Here is a 17,852-nt window from a genome sequence, read left to right as displayed (position 1 = left end):
GCAAAGGATCTTTTTTTTTAAAAAGCATTTTTAATATAGAAATGTTGACCTTCTGAAAATTATGTCCATCTATAATCAATCAATAAATACTTGGTTGGGGTTGAACTACTGGAAATTGGCATTTCCATGATATTGTAATGTAATCATTTGTTAATGGTGAGCACCCCCCCCCCCACCAGATATTTCCTCTCTTTTTTGGTTCTGACCCGTTTGCATCCCTGATCAGTACAAGTAGTATCAGTAGTATCATACTATTACTACTAGGCTACTACAACTACTGATACTACTATTTCTATAGTAATAGTACTAATAGTAATAGTAATAGGCTAGTAGGCCTAGTAGTATCAGTATCAGTAGTATTAGTAGTAGTATCAATAGTAGCCTATCAGTAGTAGTAGCAGTAGTAGTATCAGTGGTAGTAGTGTAAGTACTATCAGTAGTAGCCTATCAGTGGTAGGCTATTAGTATCAGTACCAGTAGTATTATTAGTAGTAGTATCAGTAGGCCTACTTAGTGACGTCACCCCGGAACCTCTCTCAGTCTGTTTGTGTTTGCGGCTTTTATTGTGAAATCCGTGCGAACCGGAAGTTGAGAGTTAGCAGCGTACCAAGCTAGGCCACGTCTCGTCAGTCAGTCGGTCGGTGTGTGTGTGTATATGTGTGTGTATGTATGTGATTGTGTGTGTGTGTGAGTGAGTGAGAGAGAGAGGCTGAGAGAGAGAGAGTGTGTGAGAGTGTGTAGTAGAGAGTGTGTACATATTATATATACAACCAGGTGTGAAGATGTTACCTTTATCTATAAAAGACGACGAGTACAAACCCGCCAAGTTCAACCTGCTGCTGAAGCTGTCCGGCTGGTTCAGGTCAGTCTAACGGCTGCTAACGGCTGCTAACGGCTACTGCTGCTAACCGCGGCTAACAGCGGCTAACAGCGGCTAACGGTCGGCTGCTAGCCCGCTGCTAGCGCCTCTCTGCCCGGCTGCGCTCAGGCCGTCGCTCCGGTACCGAGTCACACACCGACACCGACTGAACCCGCTCGGTGTCGGTGTGTGTCTGTCCGTGTGTGTGTGTGTGTTTCAGTTCAGATTGTGGTGTAGTGATGTGATGAAGGTGTGTGTTTGTTGTGTTGTCGTGTGTTTTCCAGGTCCATCTTTGCGGATAAGACGTCCAGGAATCTGTTCTCCTTCCTCTGCCTCAACCTCTCCTTCGCCTTCGTGGAGCTCATGTACGGCATCTGGAGCAACAGGTAGGCCGAGGGAGGCGCACCGCGGCCCGGCTGCTGCTGCCGCGGCGGGTCGGTGTCTGTGGCTGGGTGGTTGGCTGCTGCTGCTGGGTCAGAGCAGCGATGATGTGCCACGTATGTGTTGGAGAGAGTGTGTGTGTCTGTGTGTGTGTGATGAAGTGTGTGTGTGTTGTCAGTGACCACAGAAGTATGTGTGTGTCTGTGTGTGATAAAATGTGTGTCTTTGTGTGAGATGATGAGGTTTGTGTGTCTTGTGTCTTGTCAGTGAGCACAAATGTGTATTTGTTTTTTGTCTATGTGTGTGTGATTCTGTGTGTGTATGTATGTGTGTCTTGTCAGTGAGCACTTGTGTGTTTGATTAAGTGTTTGTTTGTTTGCTTGTGTGTTTGTGTGTGTAATGATGTATGCGTGTGTGTCTGTGTGTGTCTTGTCAGTGAACACAGAAGTGTGTGTGTGAGATCAAATGTGTGCACAAATGTGTTTGTGTTTTTGTGTGTTTGTGTGTGTTAAAGTGTGTCTGTGTGTGTCTTGTCAGTGAGCACTTTGTTTGTTTGTTTAAGTGTGTGTGTGTGTTTGTTTGTTTTGTGTGTGTAATGATGTATGTGTGTGATGAAGTGTGCGTCTTGTCAGTGCCCACATGTGTTTGTTTGTGTGTGTGTGTTGTCAGTGAGCACATATGTGTGTGTGTGTGTTTTCATTTCATTCATACACTTTATTCTCCTCTGCTGTGACTCTGATCGTCAGAACACAGAACACACTCCTCAACACAACCATGAAATAGGATCACATATTGCACAACACACACACACACACACACACACACACACACACACACACACACACACACACACAATATAGATCTATGTGACCGTCAGAGTCGCTGCTGTCCTGTACAGTACAAACTACACAACTCTACATGTTGACACAGAGTGTGTGTCTGGTCAGTGTCCATGTTAAACAGAGCAGAGCGATAGATTTGATGATGACACACACACACACACACACACACACACACACACACACACAGACACACTGTAATAAAGTAATATGACCCAGGTTATCTTCCCACTGACGTGTGTGTGTGTCTGTGTGTGTGTGTGTGTGTGAGAGAATCAGAATCAGAATCAGATTTACTGACCCAGTTGTTGCTGCTTCATATAGACGAGGAATCTGACGTCATAGCAACAACAACAACTGAACAATACGTTTAGAATAATATTAATAAGAAAAGAATAATACAACTGATCGATTGAACTGTACAGTCACGTAGCAAATACACAACCAGGAAGTGCCATGAAAATAAATGATAACGCTGGATAGATATTTGTATGAGTTATGAATGATATGTACATGGTATGGTTTATATGTGTGTGTGTATATGAATTATTTACCGTGTGTGTGTGTGTGTGTGTGTGTGTGTGTGTGTGTGTCCAGTCTAGGTCTGATCTCCGACTCCTTCCACATGTTCTTCGACTGCACGGCTCTGCTGGCCGGTCTGGCAGCCTCCGTCATCTCCAGGTGGAGGTCCAACGACAGCTTCTCCTACGGGTGAGACCACCGGTACTCACTCTGGAGTACTCACTCATACTGCTTGTACTTTTTATACACACTACTCACAAAAAGTTAGGGATGTTTGGCTTTTGGATTAAATTTCAGAATGCACCTTTAATGCACTATAACCTTTTACAGGTGAAGTTAATTGAACCTTCTCTAAACTTTTGAATGCACCTGTCTTCTGTTCTTATTGAATAACACGCTGTTCTCTACCAAGGTGACACCAGCACCGTCTGATTTGTGGTTCGGTTGTCATGGAAACACTAAATGTTCCGGTTCATATCAGTGACAGTTTGTAGACAGTCCTCTCCTCTCCACCATGTTACCATGGTGACATCATGACACCAAGGCAACACTTTGATCAAACTGATCAACTCATTGAGACATTGGTTGTGTCCGAAATCCCTCCCTCATTCCCTCCTCCCTACTCACTACATAGTGAATTCAATATAGTGACTATATAGTGACTCACTGGTCAAATGAAAAAACACTTTCGGACACTACTCCGCCGCACAGTTAATGACGTATTACGTCGCGTAATTAAAACGTTCCGACCGTGATAATAACGACCGGTGCAGGTACCATGGATACAACCATGGTAACGGCCGGTGTAGAGGAGTAAAGCAATATATTAAGTGGTAATACATATATATTTAAGCATCAAAGATGTTCAATCGAACCCACATAGTTTGAAACAATGTTCAAAACACACACAGCCAGTGTCACAACTAAGCATAACGTCCGCTAGCTTAATGCTAACGTATAATGTAAAACCCCATAGACGGGCTAACAGAAATTAGCCTCGCTATCCAGAGTCTGTGGTCAGTTTATAACACTTGTTAGGAAATTTGCTCCGACGTTTGTTTAGGAGTCTGTGGAAGCGGCGACCGGACAACTCTGGCAGCTGGACACATTTATTGAGGCTGCTGCACTACTGCATTTATTTGGTAGCTACACCGGTCACTACTGCATTTATTTGGTAGCTACACCGGTCACTACTGCATTTATTTGGTAGCTACACCGGTCACTACTGCATTTATTTGGTAGCTACACCGGTCACTACTTGCATTTATTTGGTAGCTACACCGGTCACTACTGCATTTATTTGGTAGCTACACCGGTCACTACTGCATTTATTTGGTAGCTACACCGGTCACTACTGCATTTATTTAGTAGCTACACCGGTCGTTCTGGACCGGTGTGTTAACGGCGTCGATCCGTGACCGCAATGCATGATGGGATATCTTGCTCTGGTTAGTGACCATCGGATGTTCACTACATTTCGCGGTGAATTGTGGGATAGATTCAGTCACTATATAGTGAACATTAATAATCACTAAACATTCGGACACCACTACAAAATGGCGTGGGGTCTCATTTATAACCGTTGCGTACGCACAAAACGGGGCTGAAAGTGGCGTACGTGACTTTCCACGCCAAGGTTGTGATCTATAAAAAACAAACTTGACGGGAGAATGTGCGCAGCTCTAAGCAAACTCTGACCCAGGCGTACGCATGGTTTGGAGGAAAAGGGGAATTGGCGACACAGACGGTGTGGTGGTGAACTGAAGTCAGACTCAGGAAATGATGATTGAGAAGAACGATTATGTTTTTATTATCGGCCGTCACACAAATTTCAACCCGTATGCGTTAGATCCATGTTGCCAAGGTGATTTAATTCAACAGCGCCCTTATTTTGCATCGGACTGGTGTTTCAGAAACATCTTCTTAGAATCTAACTTAAAATTCAAAATCAAAATTCCTTCTCTATATTTAATCACCACCATCTCTCCGTCATATTGTCCACTCCCAGAGCGCAGGAGGAGGAGAGGACGGCGCGGCTGCATGGGATAAATACATGGTGTAAATAACTACATGTTCCTATGATACTGTGTGAACAATTAAATCTCAAACCCTGGGAAAAAAAATCCAGTAATCGTTCGCACAATTGTTACATTCTGTTTTCTTGTTATCAAGAGGAGTGTCATGTTTGATCATTCCTCAGAATGTAACTGATTCTGCTAATTATTCAAAGTTTTATCGATCAGTCTAATTACTGTAAATGTATGAATACAGCGGTGAGCCCCGTGCGTAATTCTGCACCACGGCACCGCTGGAGGAGAAAGGAGGGAGAGGGAGACCATGATGAATGGTTAATAACTCGTTTCAGATTAAAACTGTTGTCATTGTTGTAACTATGTGCCGAACCGGGTCCAGCATGTGAGAGGCAGCGCACTGAAACACCACTGCGTGCGCTCTGAGCCGCTGACGCCGTTAACAGCTGCAGCAACACGTCACGTCGCCACTTTCACACCTGCAGCTAATTCACAACACCGACAGAACAAGAGCACGTCAGGCTCATTGACATGCAGATCACATTCATGTGGTGGTTTGCATTGACCATCTAGGGTTAAAACAGGGCGTGTACAGGGCGGAACGTGAAGCGGATTCAGCGGCGCACACTTGTAGGAACTCAGTGATTTATAAAGGGAAGTTTGCCTGCAAGTGTGCGTACGCAGGGTTTTATAAGTCTGAATATTTACTGGCGCACGCAAAACTTGGCTTTTGGGCGTACGTACACTTTTAGTAACGATCCCACGCACAGTTTTATAAATGAGACCCCTGGTCACTAGATAGTGAGTAGGGGGGGTTAGGACACAGCCAGATTTTTGTTGCTATAGCAACCACTGTTGTTAGCTTTTGTTTGAGATAAAGAAATGACCATTAAAAAACCATTAGAATATCACTGTAGCAGGAACTTTTTAAAGGGATATTCTGGTCAAATATTCCTAACTTTTTGTGAGTAGTAGTAGTGTTCTGTTACACACACAAAATTTCAATGAACCCAATGACAGATCATCTTGAACATCGGCGCGAGCGAGAGAGAGGTCTGATCACTTGACTTGAACATCGTCTGCAGCGTCGTCACCGTGTTCATCAGTGTGTGAGAGGAGGAGGAGGAGGAGGAGGAGATGTGGTGTTAATTTAAAGCTTTGGGCTGTTATAACTTCATCTGTGTTGTTTACTGATCCGCCGAGCACCGAGCGAGTTGAGACACTTAACGAGGTTTATCATTTAGCTACAACTGGTCGGTTCTGAAGCAGCGGTTATAATGAAGCAGCGCCGAGCCAATAAAACCCAGATAACAGCAGGATCAGGATCTACCTCCATAAATACTGGACAAACCAGGTCAAAACTTTAACCTGGTCGTGTTAGCAGCAGCTCTCAGGTGGATAAAGTTTGTGTAAACTACAGTGTAAACTCCATGACGGTGACTCAGTCTGGTTGTTTGTGCTGCAGCTACGTCAGAGCTGAGGTGTTGGCCGGATTCGTCAACGGACTCTTCCTCATCTTCACAGCCTTCTTCATCTTCTCTGAAGGAGTCGAGGTAGCACACACACACACATATACACATGCATGCACACACATGCACGCACACACTCTCTAACCTCTAACCCCTCCTCCCCCCAGCGCGCCCTGGAGCCTCCTGACGTTCACCACGACCGGCTGCTCCCGGTCTCTATAGCCGGTCTGCTGGTCAACCTGGTCGGGATCTTCGTGTTCCAGCACGGAGGACACGGACACTCTCACGGAGACGAAGGTAGAGGATTTCTACTACAGAATATGTCGTCTTGTTATGACTAAAATGACACAGAATATCTCAAATGAAAGTGACGCTATGAGATAATAACACAACGATACCACACAGAGTTGTTTTAGAGGGAAATTCATGCAAAACGGCTGATGCGCGTTGCCTTCAGGGACAGTTTTTCATCAACAGTCTCTGAATTTCCCTCTAAAACAACTCTGTGTGGTAACGTTGTGTTATTATCTCATAGCGTGGTGAATGTGCAGGTCACAACTTGTCCACCAGAGCGTTGTGGAGTTGTTGGATTGTGTATTTTGATGAGTTTGATGAGTTGAAACCAAGAAATCCCATAATGAGCCTCCGTAGCGTAGCTCTGAGCAGCTCACAGCTCTGCTCCGCCGTTCTAAAAAATAGCTTGCACCGACAATTAAAGGTAACGAACCTACTGCTATGACTATAGGGATTATGGCAATGGGCCAATTTGACAAAATGTTGAACTATCCCTTTAACATTACAAGAAAGTGATGTTAAAATTCAAAATGAAAAGACGTCTGTCAGTGATTCTTGTGTTTGTCTTGGCTTCCGGCCCCAAAATGTGAGAATTGACAAAAATCTGGCCTGGTGAGCCGTGGTTCATTTGCATTTAAAGGGACAGTTCACTGAAACCAGCCGTGATGTTTGATCCTTGGGGGATTTTGACCGAAGCATGTCACAGACACGTCTTAAAGACACCTGGGAACTGTTTGAATTTGTGGAAAAGGAGCAGAATGTCTCCTTTAACGACTGAACTAACTCAGATCAACTCTCTTTCTGTCTCTCTGTCTCTCAGGCCACGGTCACAGTCACTCTCTGTTCAACGGCAGCGTGAACCACGGACACAGCCACGGAGGACACGGACACCAGAGCAAACACGGACATGGACACGGACACGAAGGACACGGACACAGTCATGACGACGGACACGGACACAGTCATGGAGGACACGGACACGAAGGACACGGACACAGTCATGATGACGGACATGGACACGGACACAGTCATGGAGGACACGGACACAGCCACGAACAGGAGATGCCCCGTCATGGTGGGTGTGGAGGAAACAACATCAGTCTGAGTGTGTTTCATCGTTGTCTGATGGTTTAGAGCTGTGAGGACAAACACACTGGGAATAAAACAGGAATAAAAGCCCATCAGAATGAAACTGCTTCATGGAAACACGTCGATTGGAGAATTTTAACCCAATGAGCTCATTTGGAAAGAATTGATTGCGATTGAGAGGACGATCGGCGATGTTTTGTTTTCTAGCCGATTTTACACACATACTCAATACTTTTTTTTATTGATCCAATGCGTGATCTGTTTGTTTTGTTTTAATGAAGCCGCTTCTCTGGCTGCTTCCAACAGATACAGATCAAATGCAGCCACTGGCGACGTCCAATCAGACGGAGCCACGTAGTCATATGACCGCACACAAAATCTCTGTGGTAAACAGGGTGGCCACCTCAAAATAGAGGAAACATGTTTAGCTGGTGTTGTGGCTGTAAACCCCCCCCCCCCCTTCTTGTGTTTCACATACGTTCATGTATTCGTGCATTCGCGCATGCATGACAGCAGTGCGTGGTAAAACAGGGTTCCTACAGCTTAAGCCAAGTTAAATTTAAGACTTTTTAAGACTTTTTCAAAGCCACTTGTAATGAAATTTAAGACCGACTTCATAATAAACACAAATGCAGAAAAAAGAAAAAAAAACACCACATCTATTACATAGGGTTAGGGACAATTTTACCCACTTTCCTATGTGATCCAAGGTAAAGTGACTGCTACATGAACATTGGATTGTGTCTCTTTCCAGCTGTCCTTTCAAAATAAATGCAGAAAAAGTCAAAAAAACAAACACTGACTCAGGAGCTGGAGGCGGTGAGAAATTTAGCGTTGACGGCCGCCACTAACTTCTCTATGTCTGAGTGTTACCAATTATTTTGAGATTTGAGACTAATTACAATCATAAAATACCACTTACCATGTGTTAACATTTTTAAGACCTTTGAAAATTTGATTTAAGACATTTTAATGCCAATTAAGGCCTTGTTTTTATATTAATTAATTCAATGCCTTTTCATATCGACACATCGACACCCCCACCCGGTCGAACGATGGCGATGGATATGCCTATCGGCGATCTCCTGGCAGGGCGATTAGGACGATCTGAGAATGTCAAGATCGCCCAACACTAGTGTAACGATTCATCTACTACATCAATGCATCACTTTATATTCCTACAATCCAGCTACACTGATCTGTGCTCGGCTAGTTGGCCTCCTGGGCGACATGTATCGATCTAACATTGTTTTAAATGGTGAACAACAGGAACGTTTGCAGCTCATGATACAGATCCATGTAGATCAGAGGAGGCAACAGGCAGGTAGAGAGAGAAGGGTGAGCCAAGGAAAAGCTGCTTCTTCTACTGTCTTCAACTAATCTGACCGACAAAACTTGACTGAGTCACAGTGGATAATCAGATCAATTTATTTTGCGTCCATGTATCATGTGAACATAGAAGTTGGAATTCACGATCAGAATGATTATGATCAGATGCACATGGAAACGTGGCGACTGTCTCGATCCGTGTTGCGTTCACTGACTTCTAGTGATGTCACGATTACAGTAATCACGGTGTTACGATTATCACAATTATTATGCATTAATTACTTTCACAACACTATGAATGTGTAAAATCAAACATAGTTAAAATATACATTACTAATTATAAAATATATCTATTAAAATATGACCAATTATTAGTTCGCCAGGGGAAGTGTCATCTATACCAAATGTTTAAGTTCATTTTAATCTTTTTTTTAATATAATTACAAATGACACTCTAGCATTTCAATTCCTACCAATTCAATGCTACGTTAGGTAAATGGAACAGTATCTGTGCATTTACCTTTACTTTGGCGCCACATCTGCCGTCACGGTTCATACATGATCTTTTTTTTTTTTTTTATTGTGGCGTTTAATACCACGATTAATTGTGAAAACAAGTAATAATTTGTGACATCCCTACTGACTTCTCTTCTCTTCTCTTCACTCAGATGAGTTTCACACTCCAGGAAAAGGAGCCAGCAAACAGATTCTACAGGGTGAGAGCTGCACCGAGCCACCAGAGGGCGCTCACACACAATACACACAACACTATACACAATCAGGAAAGGAAACTGTGATCTAAAGGAGTCTCTGTGTGTGTGTGTGTTGCAGGCGTGCTCCTCCACATCATCGCCGACACCCTGGGCAGCATCGGTGTGATCATCTCTGCTCTGCTGATGCAGAGATACGACCTGATGATCGCCGACCCCATCTGCTCCATGCTCATCGCCATCCTCATCGGAGTCAGGTGACACAGACACACACTGATAAAAAAGTCTCGTTTTCCCCACGTTAACAATCCAGCAGCGTTAAAATGCCACCATCGTGTCATTAAAGGACAATTCCAGTCAAATCCAACCTGGGGCTCTAGTTTCTAATACTTCAGCTCTAACAGAATGAATGTTTAGATTTTCTTTTTACTGTCTCCATAAAGGGATAGTTCAACATTTTGTCCCTATAGTCATAGCAGTAGGTTCGTTACCTTTAATTGTCGGTGCAAGCTGTTTTTAGAACGGCGGAGCAGAGCCGTGAGCTGCTCAGAGCTACGCTACGGAGGCTCATTATGGGATTTCTTGGTTTCCCTCATCAAACTCATCAAATACACAATCCAACAACTCCACAACGCTCTGGTGGACAAGTTGTGAGCTGCACATTCACCACGCTATGAGATAATAACACAACGTTACCAGACAGAGTTGTTTTAGAGGGAAATGCAGAGACTGCTTGATGAAAAACTGTCCCTGAAGGCAACGCGCATCAGCGGTTTTGCATGTGTTTACCTCTAAAACAACTCTGTCTGGTAACGTTGTGTTATTATCTCATAGCAAAAAAATATTTGAGAACAAAAAATTGCATTCAAGCACTTTTTTTTTCTTTGATTGAAAAGTTTTTTTGAGTGAGTGAGTTATTATCTCATCGGTCATCAGTCTTTTTTGTATTTGGGCCATATTATGGGTAGGATATTTGTGTCTTTATTATTCAATCAAAAAACACTAGTTGATTTAAACAAAAAAGGTATTTTCAATCAAATAATAACTCACTTCAATAAAAAAAAAACTTTTAAATCAAAGAAAAAAGGGTACAAACGCAATTTTTTGGGTCTCAAATATTGAAAAACTGAAGATTGAGTGAAATTTGTTTTGATTGAAAATATCTTTTTTGTTTAAATCAACTTTTTTCTATTGATTGAATAATAAAGACACCTCCATGATCTTCAAATTCATTCTGTTCGACCTGAAACATTAGGAAACTAGAGCCCCAGGTTGAATTTGACTGGAATATTCCTTTAAATGCAGCGTCAGGGAATCACCGAGGTCAGATCTGGAGGTTTGTTTCCTCCAGATCTGACCTGAGACCAGCGTCTGCCTGGAACAAGGAGCTCTTACGGCTGAAGAATGTGCCGTCAGTCGGTCGGTGGTTAACGGACCTGGAAGTGGTTCTGGTAGTCCGGCTCTCCGGTCTCACTGGTCCCGGGGATCGTTAATGCGGCGGTCAGATTTCCCAGAAGCCCCGGCGGTGATAGATGGGGGGGGGGGGGGGGGGGGGGGTGATGGTTGCTATGTGGTCTGATAGGCTGGAAGCAGAAACACAGCTGCACATTTTAACAGCGTCAGCAGAGCGAAGAGCAGAGCGGAGCTGTGGTCGCCGAGGCCGTCGCCACGGGAGTCGAGTTACTGCAGCTGGAAACTGACTGAGTCAGAGGGGGGGGTGGAGAGATGGATGGATGGATGGATGGATAGATGGATGGAGTGGTAGTAGTGGATGTATGTGTTTTTACTGGTGGCAAAGTAGTTTCCCCTTGGGGATCAATAAAGTTTTCTATCTATCTATAGATGGATGGATGGATGGATGGATAGATGGATGGATGGATAAGGGGCCGTGTCCACCAGACGCGTTTTCAGCGCTCTGGGCGTCTATTTTACATTCAAACCCTATTGAGTTGGGCGCTCACAGCGCTCAGCGCCCTCGGCGGTAAAACGCCCTGGGCGCTTGCTTCTTTTTGTCGCGGCGCTCAGAGCGCTTCGAGTTGAAATCTGTTCAACTTTTAGAACAGCGCCGCGCTCGTCAATGTCACTTTTCCCCGCACTGACCAATCAGAATCAAGAAGGGGCGGGACATACGTTACCACAGCAACACAACAGAGACGTGGCTCGGTTTATATCATGACCCACACTTGTATTGAAGGTCGGCCGACCTCAGGGTCCATGTCAAAAGCTGCCGCTAATGCTGTTGTGTATTTCTACACTCGTTGTAGTGTTTACATTAAACAAGGCCGGAACACGGAAGTGTCAGAGGACTCGTTTTGTAACCTAGCAACAGCGGCATTCTGACGAGGGAGAGAGAGAGCGCTAAGCGCTGGGAAAGCAGCGCTGAGAGCGCTGTCAGAGCTGAAAGCGCGTCTGGTGGACACGGCCCCTAAATGGTTAAATGGAGAGATGGATAAATGGATGGTTGGATGGATAAATGGATGGATAAATGATAAGCCGTTTTCCCACTAAAATTAGCGGGTCGACGCGGGTTTTTTAAACGCGGGTCGACCCGCTAACAATCGGCATTTGGCCCCTTTCCCATTGACCAAAATGAGCCGAGTCTGACCCCCCGCTGAGGGATCAGACAGAGCATAAACCAGTCGCCCCGCTCTCATCCGCGGTGCAAGAGACACACACAGTCATGCCACAGCCGCCCGCCGCGGAGTGTCCGTCCGCCGAGGCAGACTCTCTGGCTGGCTGACCTGGAGCACCAGGACCGCGGAGGACAGAGAGTCTGCTGCGGCCGGATGACGGACGTCCGCGGCACAACACAACACGTCAGTTAAACAGACTGTCGCTTCTTTTCTTTTCTTTTTTTCTATCGTTTTTGGTCAGTGTTCTCTGATGTTTTGATCCCAGTCTCGGATGAGAGCAGAGCGGAGCAGAGCTTTGTTTTGGTACGTGATATGAGACGCGACCGGCGCGATGACGTAGCGTCACGTAACGTTCAGTGTCATCACGTAAATTAGCGGGTTGACGCGGGTCTGGCGTTCCCACTGCAAGCCGAGCAGAGCCGAGCCGATTAAAGGCGATTTTAACCCGCGTCGCTTGCCGAGTCGTTTGACCCGCGTCGACGTGGCTCGGTGCGCCTTTCCCACTGCCACCAAAAGCCGATTGTTAGCGGGTTTAAACGGGTTTTTTGGCCAGTGGGAAAGGGGTAATAGATAGATGGTTGGTATGGATGGATGGATGGATAGATAGATGGATGGATAGATAGATGGATGGTTCCTGCAGCAGTTAAATTGTTTAACAGCAATCACTAACCAGTGGTTGTTTGCTGTTTTTTTTTAACCTTCTGGAGGTGTATACTTAAAAACAATGAAAGATAAAGATAAATAAATAAGTATCCACCACTTTATTTTCCCATGATCCATTGCGTCACACCACAACGGAAGTCGGTTGTAGTAGCATTCTAGCGAGCGGCTAACTGGTAGCGTTAGCCACCGGTGTAGGCACCAAATGTGGGGGCTCCGGGCTGCCAAAACCGTTTTGACTAAATCTGATGTTTGTTAAGTCTATAAAACGAATTATTGAACAAACATTAGGCTACTATTTCTGTGTGCACGTTTTTGTAATTAGTCATGGTTATCGTAGTTGTTAGCTTTGCTGCTGCTGACAGCTAACAGCAGCAGCAAACTAACATCAGGACGTCAGCTGTTAAAACCCTCCCGACATGAAACTACTCCAGTTAGCTCAGTCATGTTGTAACTAGGATGTCTGCTGGAAAAAATATTTTTTTCATGGGCCGTTTATTGAGTTATTGTTTTTTGACACTGCTAATGGCTAACAGCTAACGGTTAGCCCAGCTAATCTAAAATGTTTGTTCAACAATTCGTTTTATAGACTTCATAAACATCAGAGTAGTCACAACGGTGATATAGTAACGTGAAAATGTGACATAAAGCTAAAACCTCGTCCGTATTGTTCTCATTAAAATTACGTGATGATTATAAATAAAGTCATCACGGCCAATTTCTATCAACCAGTCTATGCTATCAACAATACAGTAACGGTGGACTGGAGTGTCATGGCCACACCCAGCGTCATTCTCCGGAAAGTGGTGGATATGAGTTCTCCACATCATGTCGATGCAGCTGTTTCTGTGCAATGGTTTGTTTGTATTGTTTGTTAAGTGGATGTACGGTATGTGTTTTTACTGGTGGCAAAGTAGTTTCCCCTTGGGGATCAATAAAGTTTTCTATCTATCTATCTATGGATGGATAAATGGATAGATGGATGGATGGATGCATAGATGGTTACTAGATGGATAGATGATAGATAGATGGTTGGAAGGATGATGGATGGATAGATGGATGATAGATAGATGGATAAATGGATAGATGGATAGATGGATGGATGGATGGATGGATGCATAGATGGTTACTAGATGGATAGATGATAGATAGATGGTTGGAAGGATGATGGATGGATAGATGGATGATAGATAGATGGATAAATGGATAGATGGATAGATGGATAGATGGATGGATAGATGGATAGATAGATAGATGGATGGATAGATGGATAGATAGATAGATGGATGGATAGATAGATGGATGGATGATAGATGGATAGATGGATAGATAGATAGATAGATAGATAGATGGATGGATAGATGGATGGATGGATGGATGGATAGATAGATGGATGGATGATAGATGGATAGAAATCCTCTCCTCCTCAGCGTGGTTCCCTTACTGAAGGAGTAACAGTAACTGTAACTATAATAGTAACTGTAATCTCTCCTCAGTGTGGTTCCCTTACTGAAGCAGTAACAGTAACTGTAATAGTAACTGTAACTGTAATCTCTCCTCAGCGTGGTTCCCTTACTGAAGGAGTAATAGTAACTGTAATCTCTCCTCAGCGTGGTTCCCTTACTGAAGGAGTAATAGTAACTGTAATCTCTCCTCAGCGTGGTTCCCTTACTGAAGGAGTAACTGTAATAGTAACTGTAATAGTAACTGTAATCCCTCTCCTCCTCGGCGTGGTTCCCTTACTGAAGGAGTAACTGTAATAGTAACTGTAACTGTAATCCCTCTCCTCCTCAGCGTGGTTCCCTTACTGAAGGAGTAACTGTAATAGTAACTGTAATAGTAACTGTAACTGTAATCCCTCTCCTCCTCAGTGTGGTTCCCTTACTGAAGGAGTAACTGTAATAGTAACTGTAATCCCTCTCCTCCTCAGCGTGGTTCCCTTACTGAACGAGTAACTGTAATAGTAACTGTAATCCCTCTCCTCCTCAGCGTGGTTCCCTTACTGAAGGAGTAACTGTAATAGTAACTGTAATCCCTCTCCTCCTCAGTGTGGTTCCCTTACTGAAGGAGTAACTGTAATAGTAACTGTAATCCCTCTCCTCCTCAGCGTGGTTCCCTTACTGAACGAGTAATAGTAACTGTAATAGTAACTGTAATAGTAACTGTAATCCCTCTCCTCCTCAGTGTGGTTCCCTTACTGAAGGAGTCCATTGGGATCCTGATGCAGCGGACGCCTCCATCTCTGGACGCGGCGCTGCCAGAGTGTTACCAGAGGGTGAGTCATAAGCCCCGCCCACACACCACCATAAGCCCCGCCCCCCTGGCGCCTCTCTGTGATTGACAGCTCTAAGTCTTGTTGTGTTGTTGTGTTGTTGTGTTGCGTTCAGGTGCAGCAGCTGCAGGGCGTGTACAACCTGCAGGAGCCTCACTTCTGGACGCTGTGCACCGACGTTTACATCGGCACGTTGAAGCTGCTGGTCGCCCCCGACGCCGACGCCCGCTGGATCCTCAGCCAGACGCACCACGTCTTCACACAGGTAACTGAACGCACCACGCGTTAAAGGGATAGCTCACCCAAAATTGAAATTTCACTCATTATCTCCTCCCCCTCATGTGGACTAAGGGCTGGGAGAAGTTTCAGAGTCCTCCGTGGCTTCTCTGAGTTACAGGGGGTCTCGGCGTAGCAGTGTATGTCCATATAACGGTTGTCAATGGATACCAACTGTCTTCATAACAAAAAGACACACCAAAAAACATCCAAATACCTCCATGCTGCTCGTATGTAATGTCCCTCTTGTATTGAAGCCCCGAAATGCGAAATTGTCCCGAAAAAAATTAAATAAGCTTGTTTTGTAGCGGAAGCTTCTCGAAGCTCCTCTTCCCAGTTCGTCCAAATTTGACGAACCAGGAAGAGGAGCTTCCGCTACAAAACAAGCAATATAGAATAATATATTATTTAATTTTTTTCGCATTTCGGCGCTTCAATACAAGACGGACATTACATACGAGCAGCATGGAGGTATTTGGATGTTTTTTAGTGTGTCTTTTTGTTACGAAGACAGTTGGTATCCATTTGCAACCGTCATATGGACATGCACTGCTACGCCGAGACCCCCTGTAACTCAGAGAAGCCACGGAGGACTCTGAAACTTCTCCCAGCCCTTAGTCCACATGAGGGGGAATAGATAATGAGTGAAATTTCAATTTTGGGTGAACTATCCCTTTAAATGAGAATTGCGATTCTTATGTGAATCGATTTTTTGGCACACCCCTAATCTCCAGTAGTACCTGTTAGGGGTGTGACTGTGTACACGTGTAAACGTTTACACGGAATGAAACTGTAAACGTTTAGTAAAAAATCCCTAAACGATACACGCAATTATTATTATTTTATTTTTTATATAGCGTACATTTTGGGGGGCTGGGTGAAAAATAGTCCCTCACACTGTCTTAATTTAGAGAAAACTATGATTTAATAAAAATGATGCTGTGACGCGCTTCCCTCCTCCAGACAAAATGTGCGTGAGTGAGTTTTTTTTTCCTTTCTTTTTTTTTTTTTTGCGAGCGAGTGTGATGGCGCCGCCACCGAGTAAACGCCCATCCGAAATAAACGCCGGGTCAGACATTGCTTTTCTGGTTGCCAAAAAATATTCTATGCAAATATAGCCTCCCTAAACACAAACAAATAACCTTAAACGGATTGAAAAGGGTGTCTCGAGACATTGAAGACGGCCGAGGACTGACGAGACGCCTCTGGGCTGGTTGCTCCTGCCCGGTCTGTCCTCCTCTCATCCGCACTTCAGCACCTGTCCAGGGCTGCACAGTGTCGGCTCGGCTCGCTCCTCGTTTTAAATGACTTACTCCTTTTAAAAGTAGCGTAAACAATTTACTGTTCTGATCACTCATACGTGTGTATGGTTAGGCAGTGCGGTGCATTATTATTAGTTATACTTCAAAAATAAAGGACGGTGGAGCGAGCCAAGCTGTAGCCCAGGACAGGTGCTGAAGTGTGGGAGAGGAGGGGAGAGACTGGGCTCCGCGGGGCTCTGGCAACTTGCAGCGGATCAGGAAGGGTGGAGGTCAGCGAGACCGGGGGGGTACGGTGGACGGTGGTCGACTCTGAACGCTCACCGGGCAGATCTCTCCAGTTACGGTGCGGTGCGTGTCGGGGGGGAGGGGGGCGGGACGAATCCGCCGTCCGGTCTCCTCCGCTCCGGTGTAACACCGGCACGGTGGCTGCAGTGTCACCGGCTGCGCATATCAGACTAAACAAAAATAAGGCTATAGCAACCTATAGCGGTCCTGAAGCGTGTACACGTGTACACGAAAAAAAATGCACAGTGTACACGTGTACATATTTTCGTATACGTTCACATCCCTAGTACCTGTAGTATTCGTGGTAACTCAGTGATGTGGTGTTGTGTGTTTTCAGGCCGGTGTGCGACAGCTCTACGTTCAGATCGAGACGGCGGCGATGTAGAAGAAGAAGCTCCGCCTCCTCCTGACACCTGCCCCCCCTCCCCCCCCTCCTCTCCAGGGACCAGGACTTCGGGGGAGGAGGGGGGGTGATGGAGGGGGGGTGTCACTGTGAACTGGGACCAGATGAACTCAACCCCCCCCCCCCCTCCCCCTCCCACCAGTTTTTATGTCCATGTCCCGGTCCGTGTCGGTGGACGAGAGCGTTCCTGCTAAGTGCCTTCATCATGAATCAGAGACAATCGGAGGCCCCGCCCCCTCTGTGACATCATCATCACCACTGGGACCAGACTGTTCTGCTGCTGTCAGCTGATTGGTCCGTGGTGTGAGAGAGAGTGATGATGTCACTCCGTGTTTTTAAATGTGCCAAACCATGTGACCAAAACCATGATGTGACCGGTCGGAGGGTTCACTCTTTTTTTCCAACTGTAATAATAATTATAATTATAATTATGATAATAATAATAATGATGATAATAAATGATTCAGTTTCTCTTTGCTTCATATTATTGATCATTGATCGACACTTTTTATTGATGACATCAGTTATATAAACAGTTT

At 44.9% G+C, this 17,852-nt stretch overlaps 1 protein-coding gene across 2 annotated transcripts; it reads left to right on the top strand.

Annotated features, from left to right (window-relative positions):
• Window positions 1–649: 649 nt before the first annotated feature.
• On the top strand, window positions 650–17,784 carry slc30a7 (solute carrier family 30 member 7). 2 transcript variants are annotated; one of them, XM_083969502.1, is made up of 12 exons: window positions 650–862; window positions 1,144–1,245; window positions 2,677–2,790; window positions 6,097–6,184; window positions 6,268–6,397; window positions 7,215–7,375; window positions 7,442–7,469; window positions 9,481–9,528; window positions 9,644–9,779; window positions 15,000–15,090; window positions 15,203–15,352; window positions 17,248–17,784. In XM_083969502.1, the coding sequence occupies exons 1-12, from the start codon at window positions 783–785 to the stop codon at window positions 17,293–17,295; spliced, it is 1,176 nt and encodes a 391-aa protein (XP_083825628.1). In that variant the 5' UTR covers window positions 650–782; the 3' UTR covers window positions 17,296–17,784. The 2 variants fall into 2 exon arrangements, with proteins under 2 accessions (XP_083825628.1, XP_083825627.1); XM_083969501.1 differs by having other exon boundaries at window positions 7,215–7,469.
• Window positions 17,785–17,852: the final 68 nt, after the last annotated feature.

Source organism: Trachurus trachurus, assembly GCF_905171665.1.
Source record: "Trachurus trachurus genome assembly, chromosome: 4".
In the NCBI taxonomy this organism is placed as follows: domain Eukaryota; kingdom Metazoa; phylum Chordata; class Actinopteri; order Carangiformes; family Carangidae; genus Trachurus; species Trachurus trachurus.
This window is presented reverse-complemented; position numbering and strand designations above follow the sequence as displayed.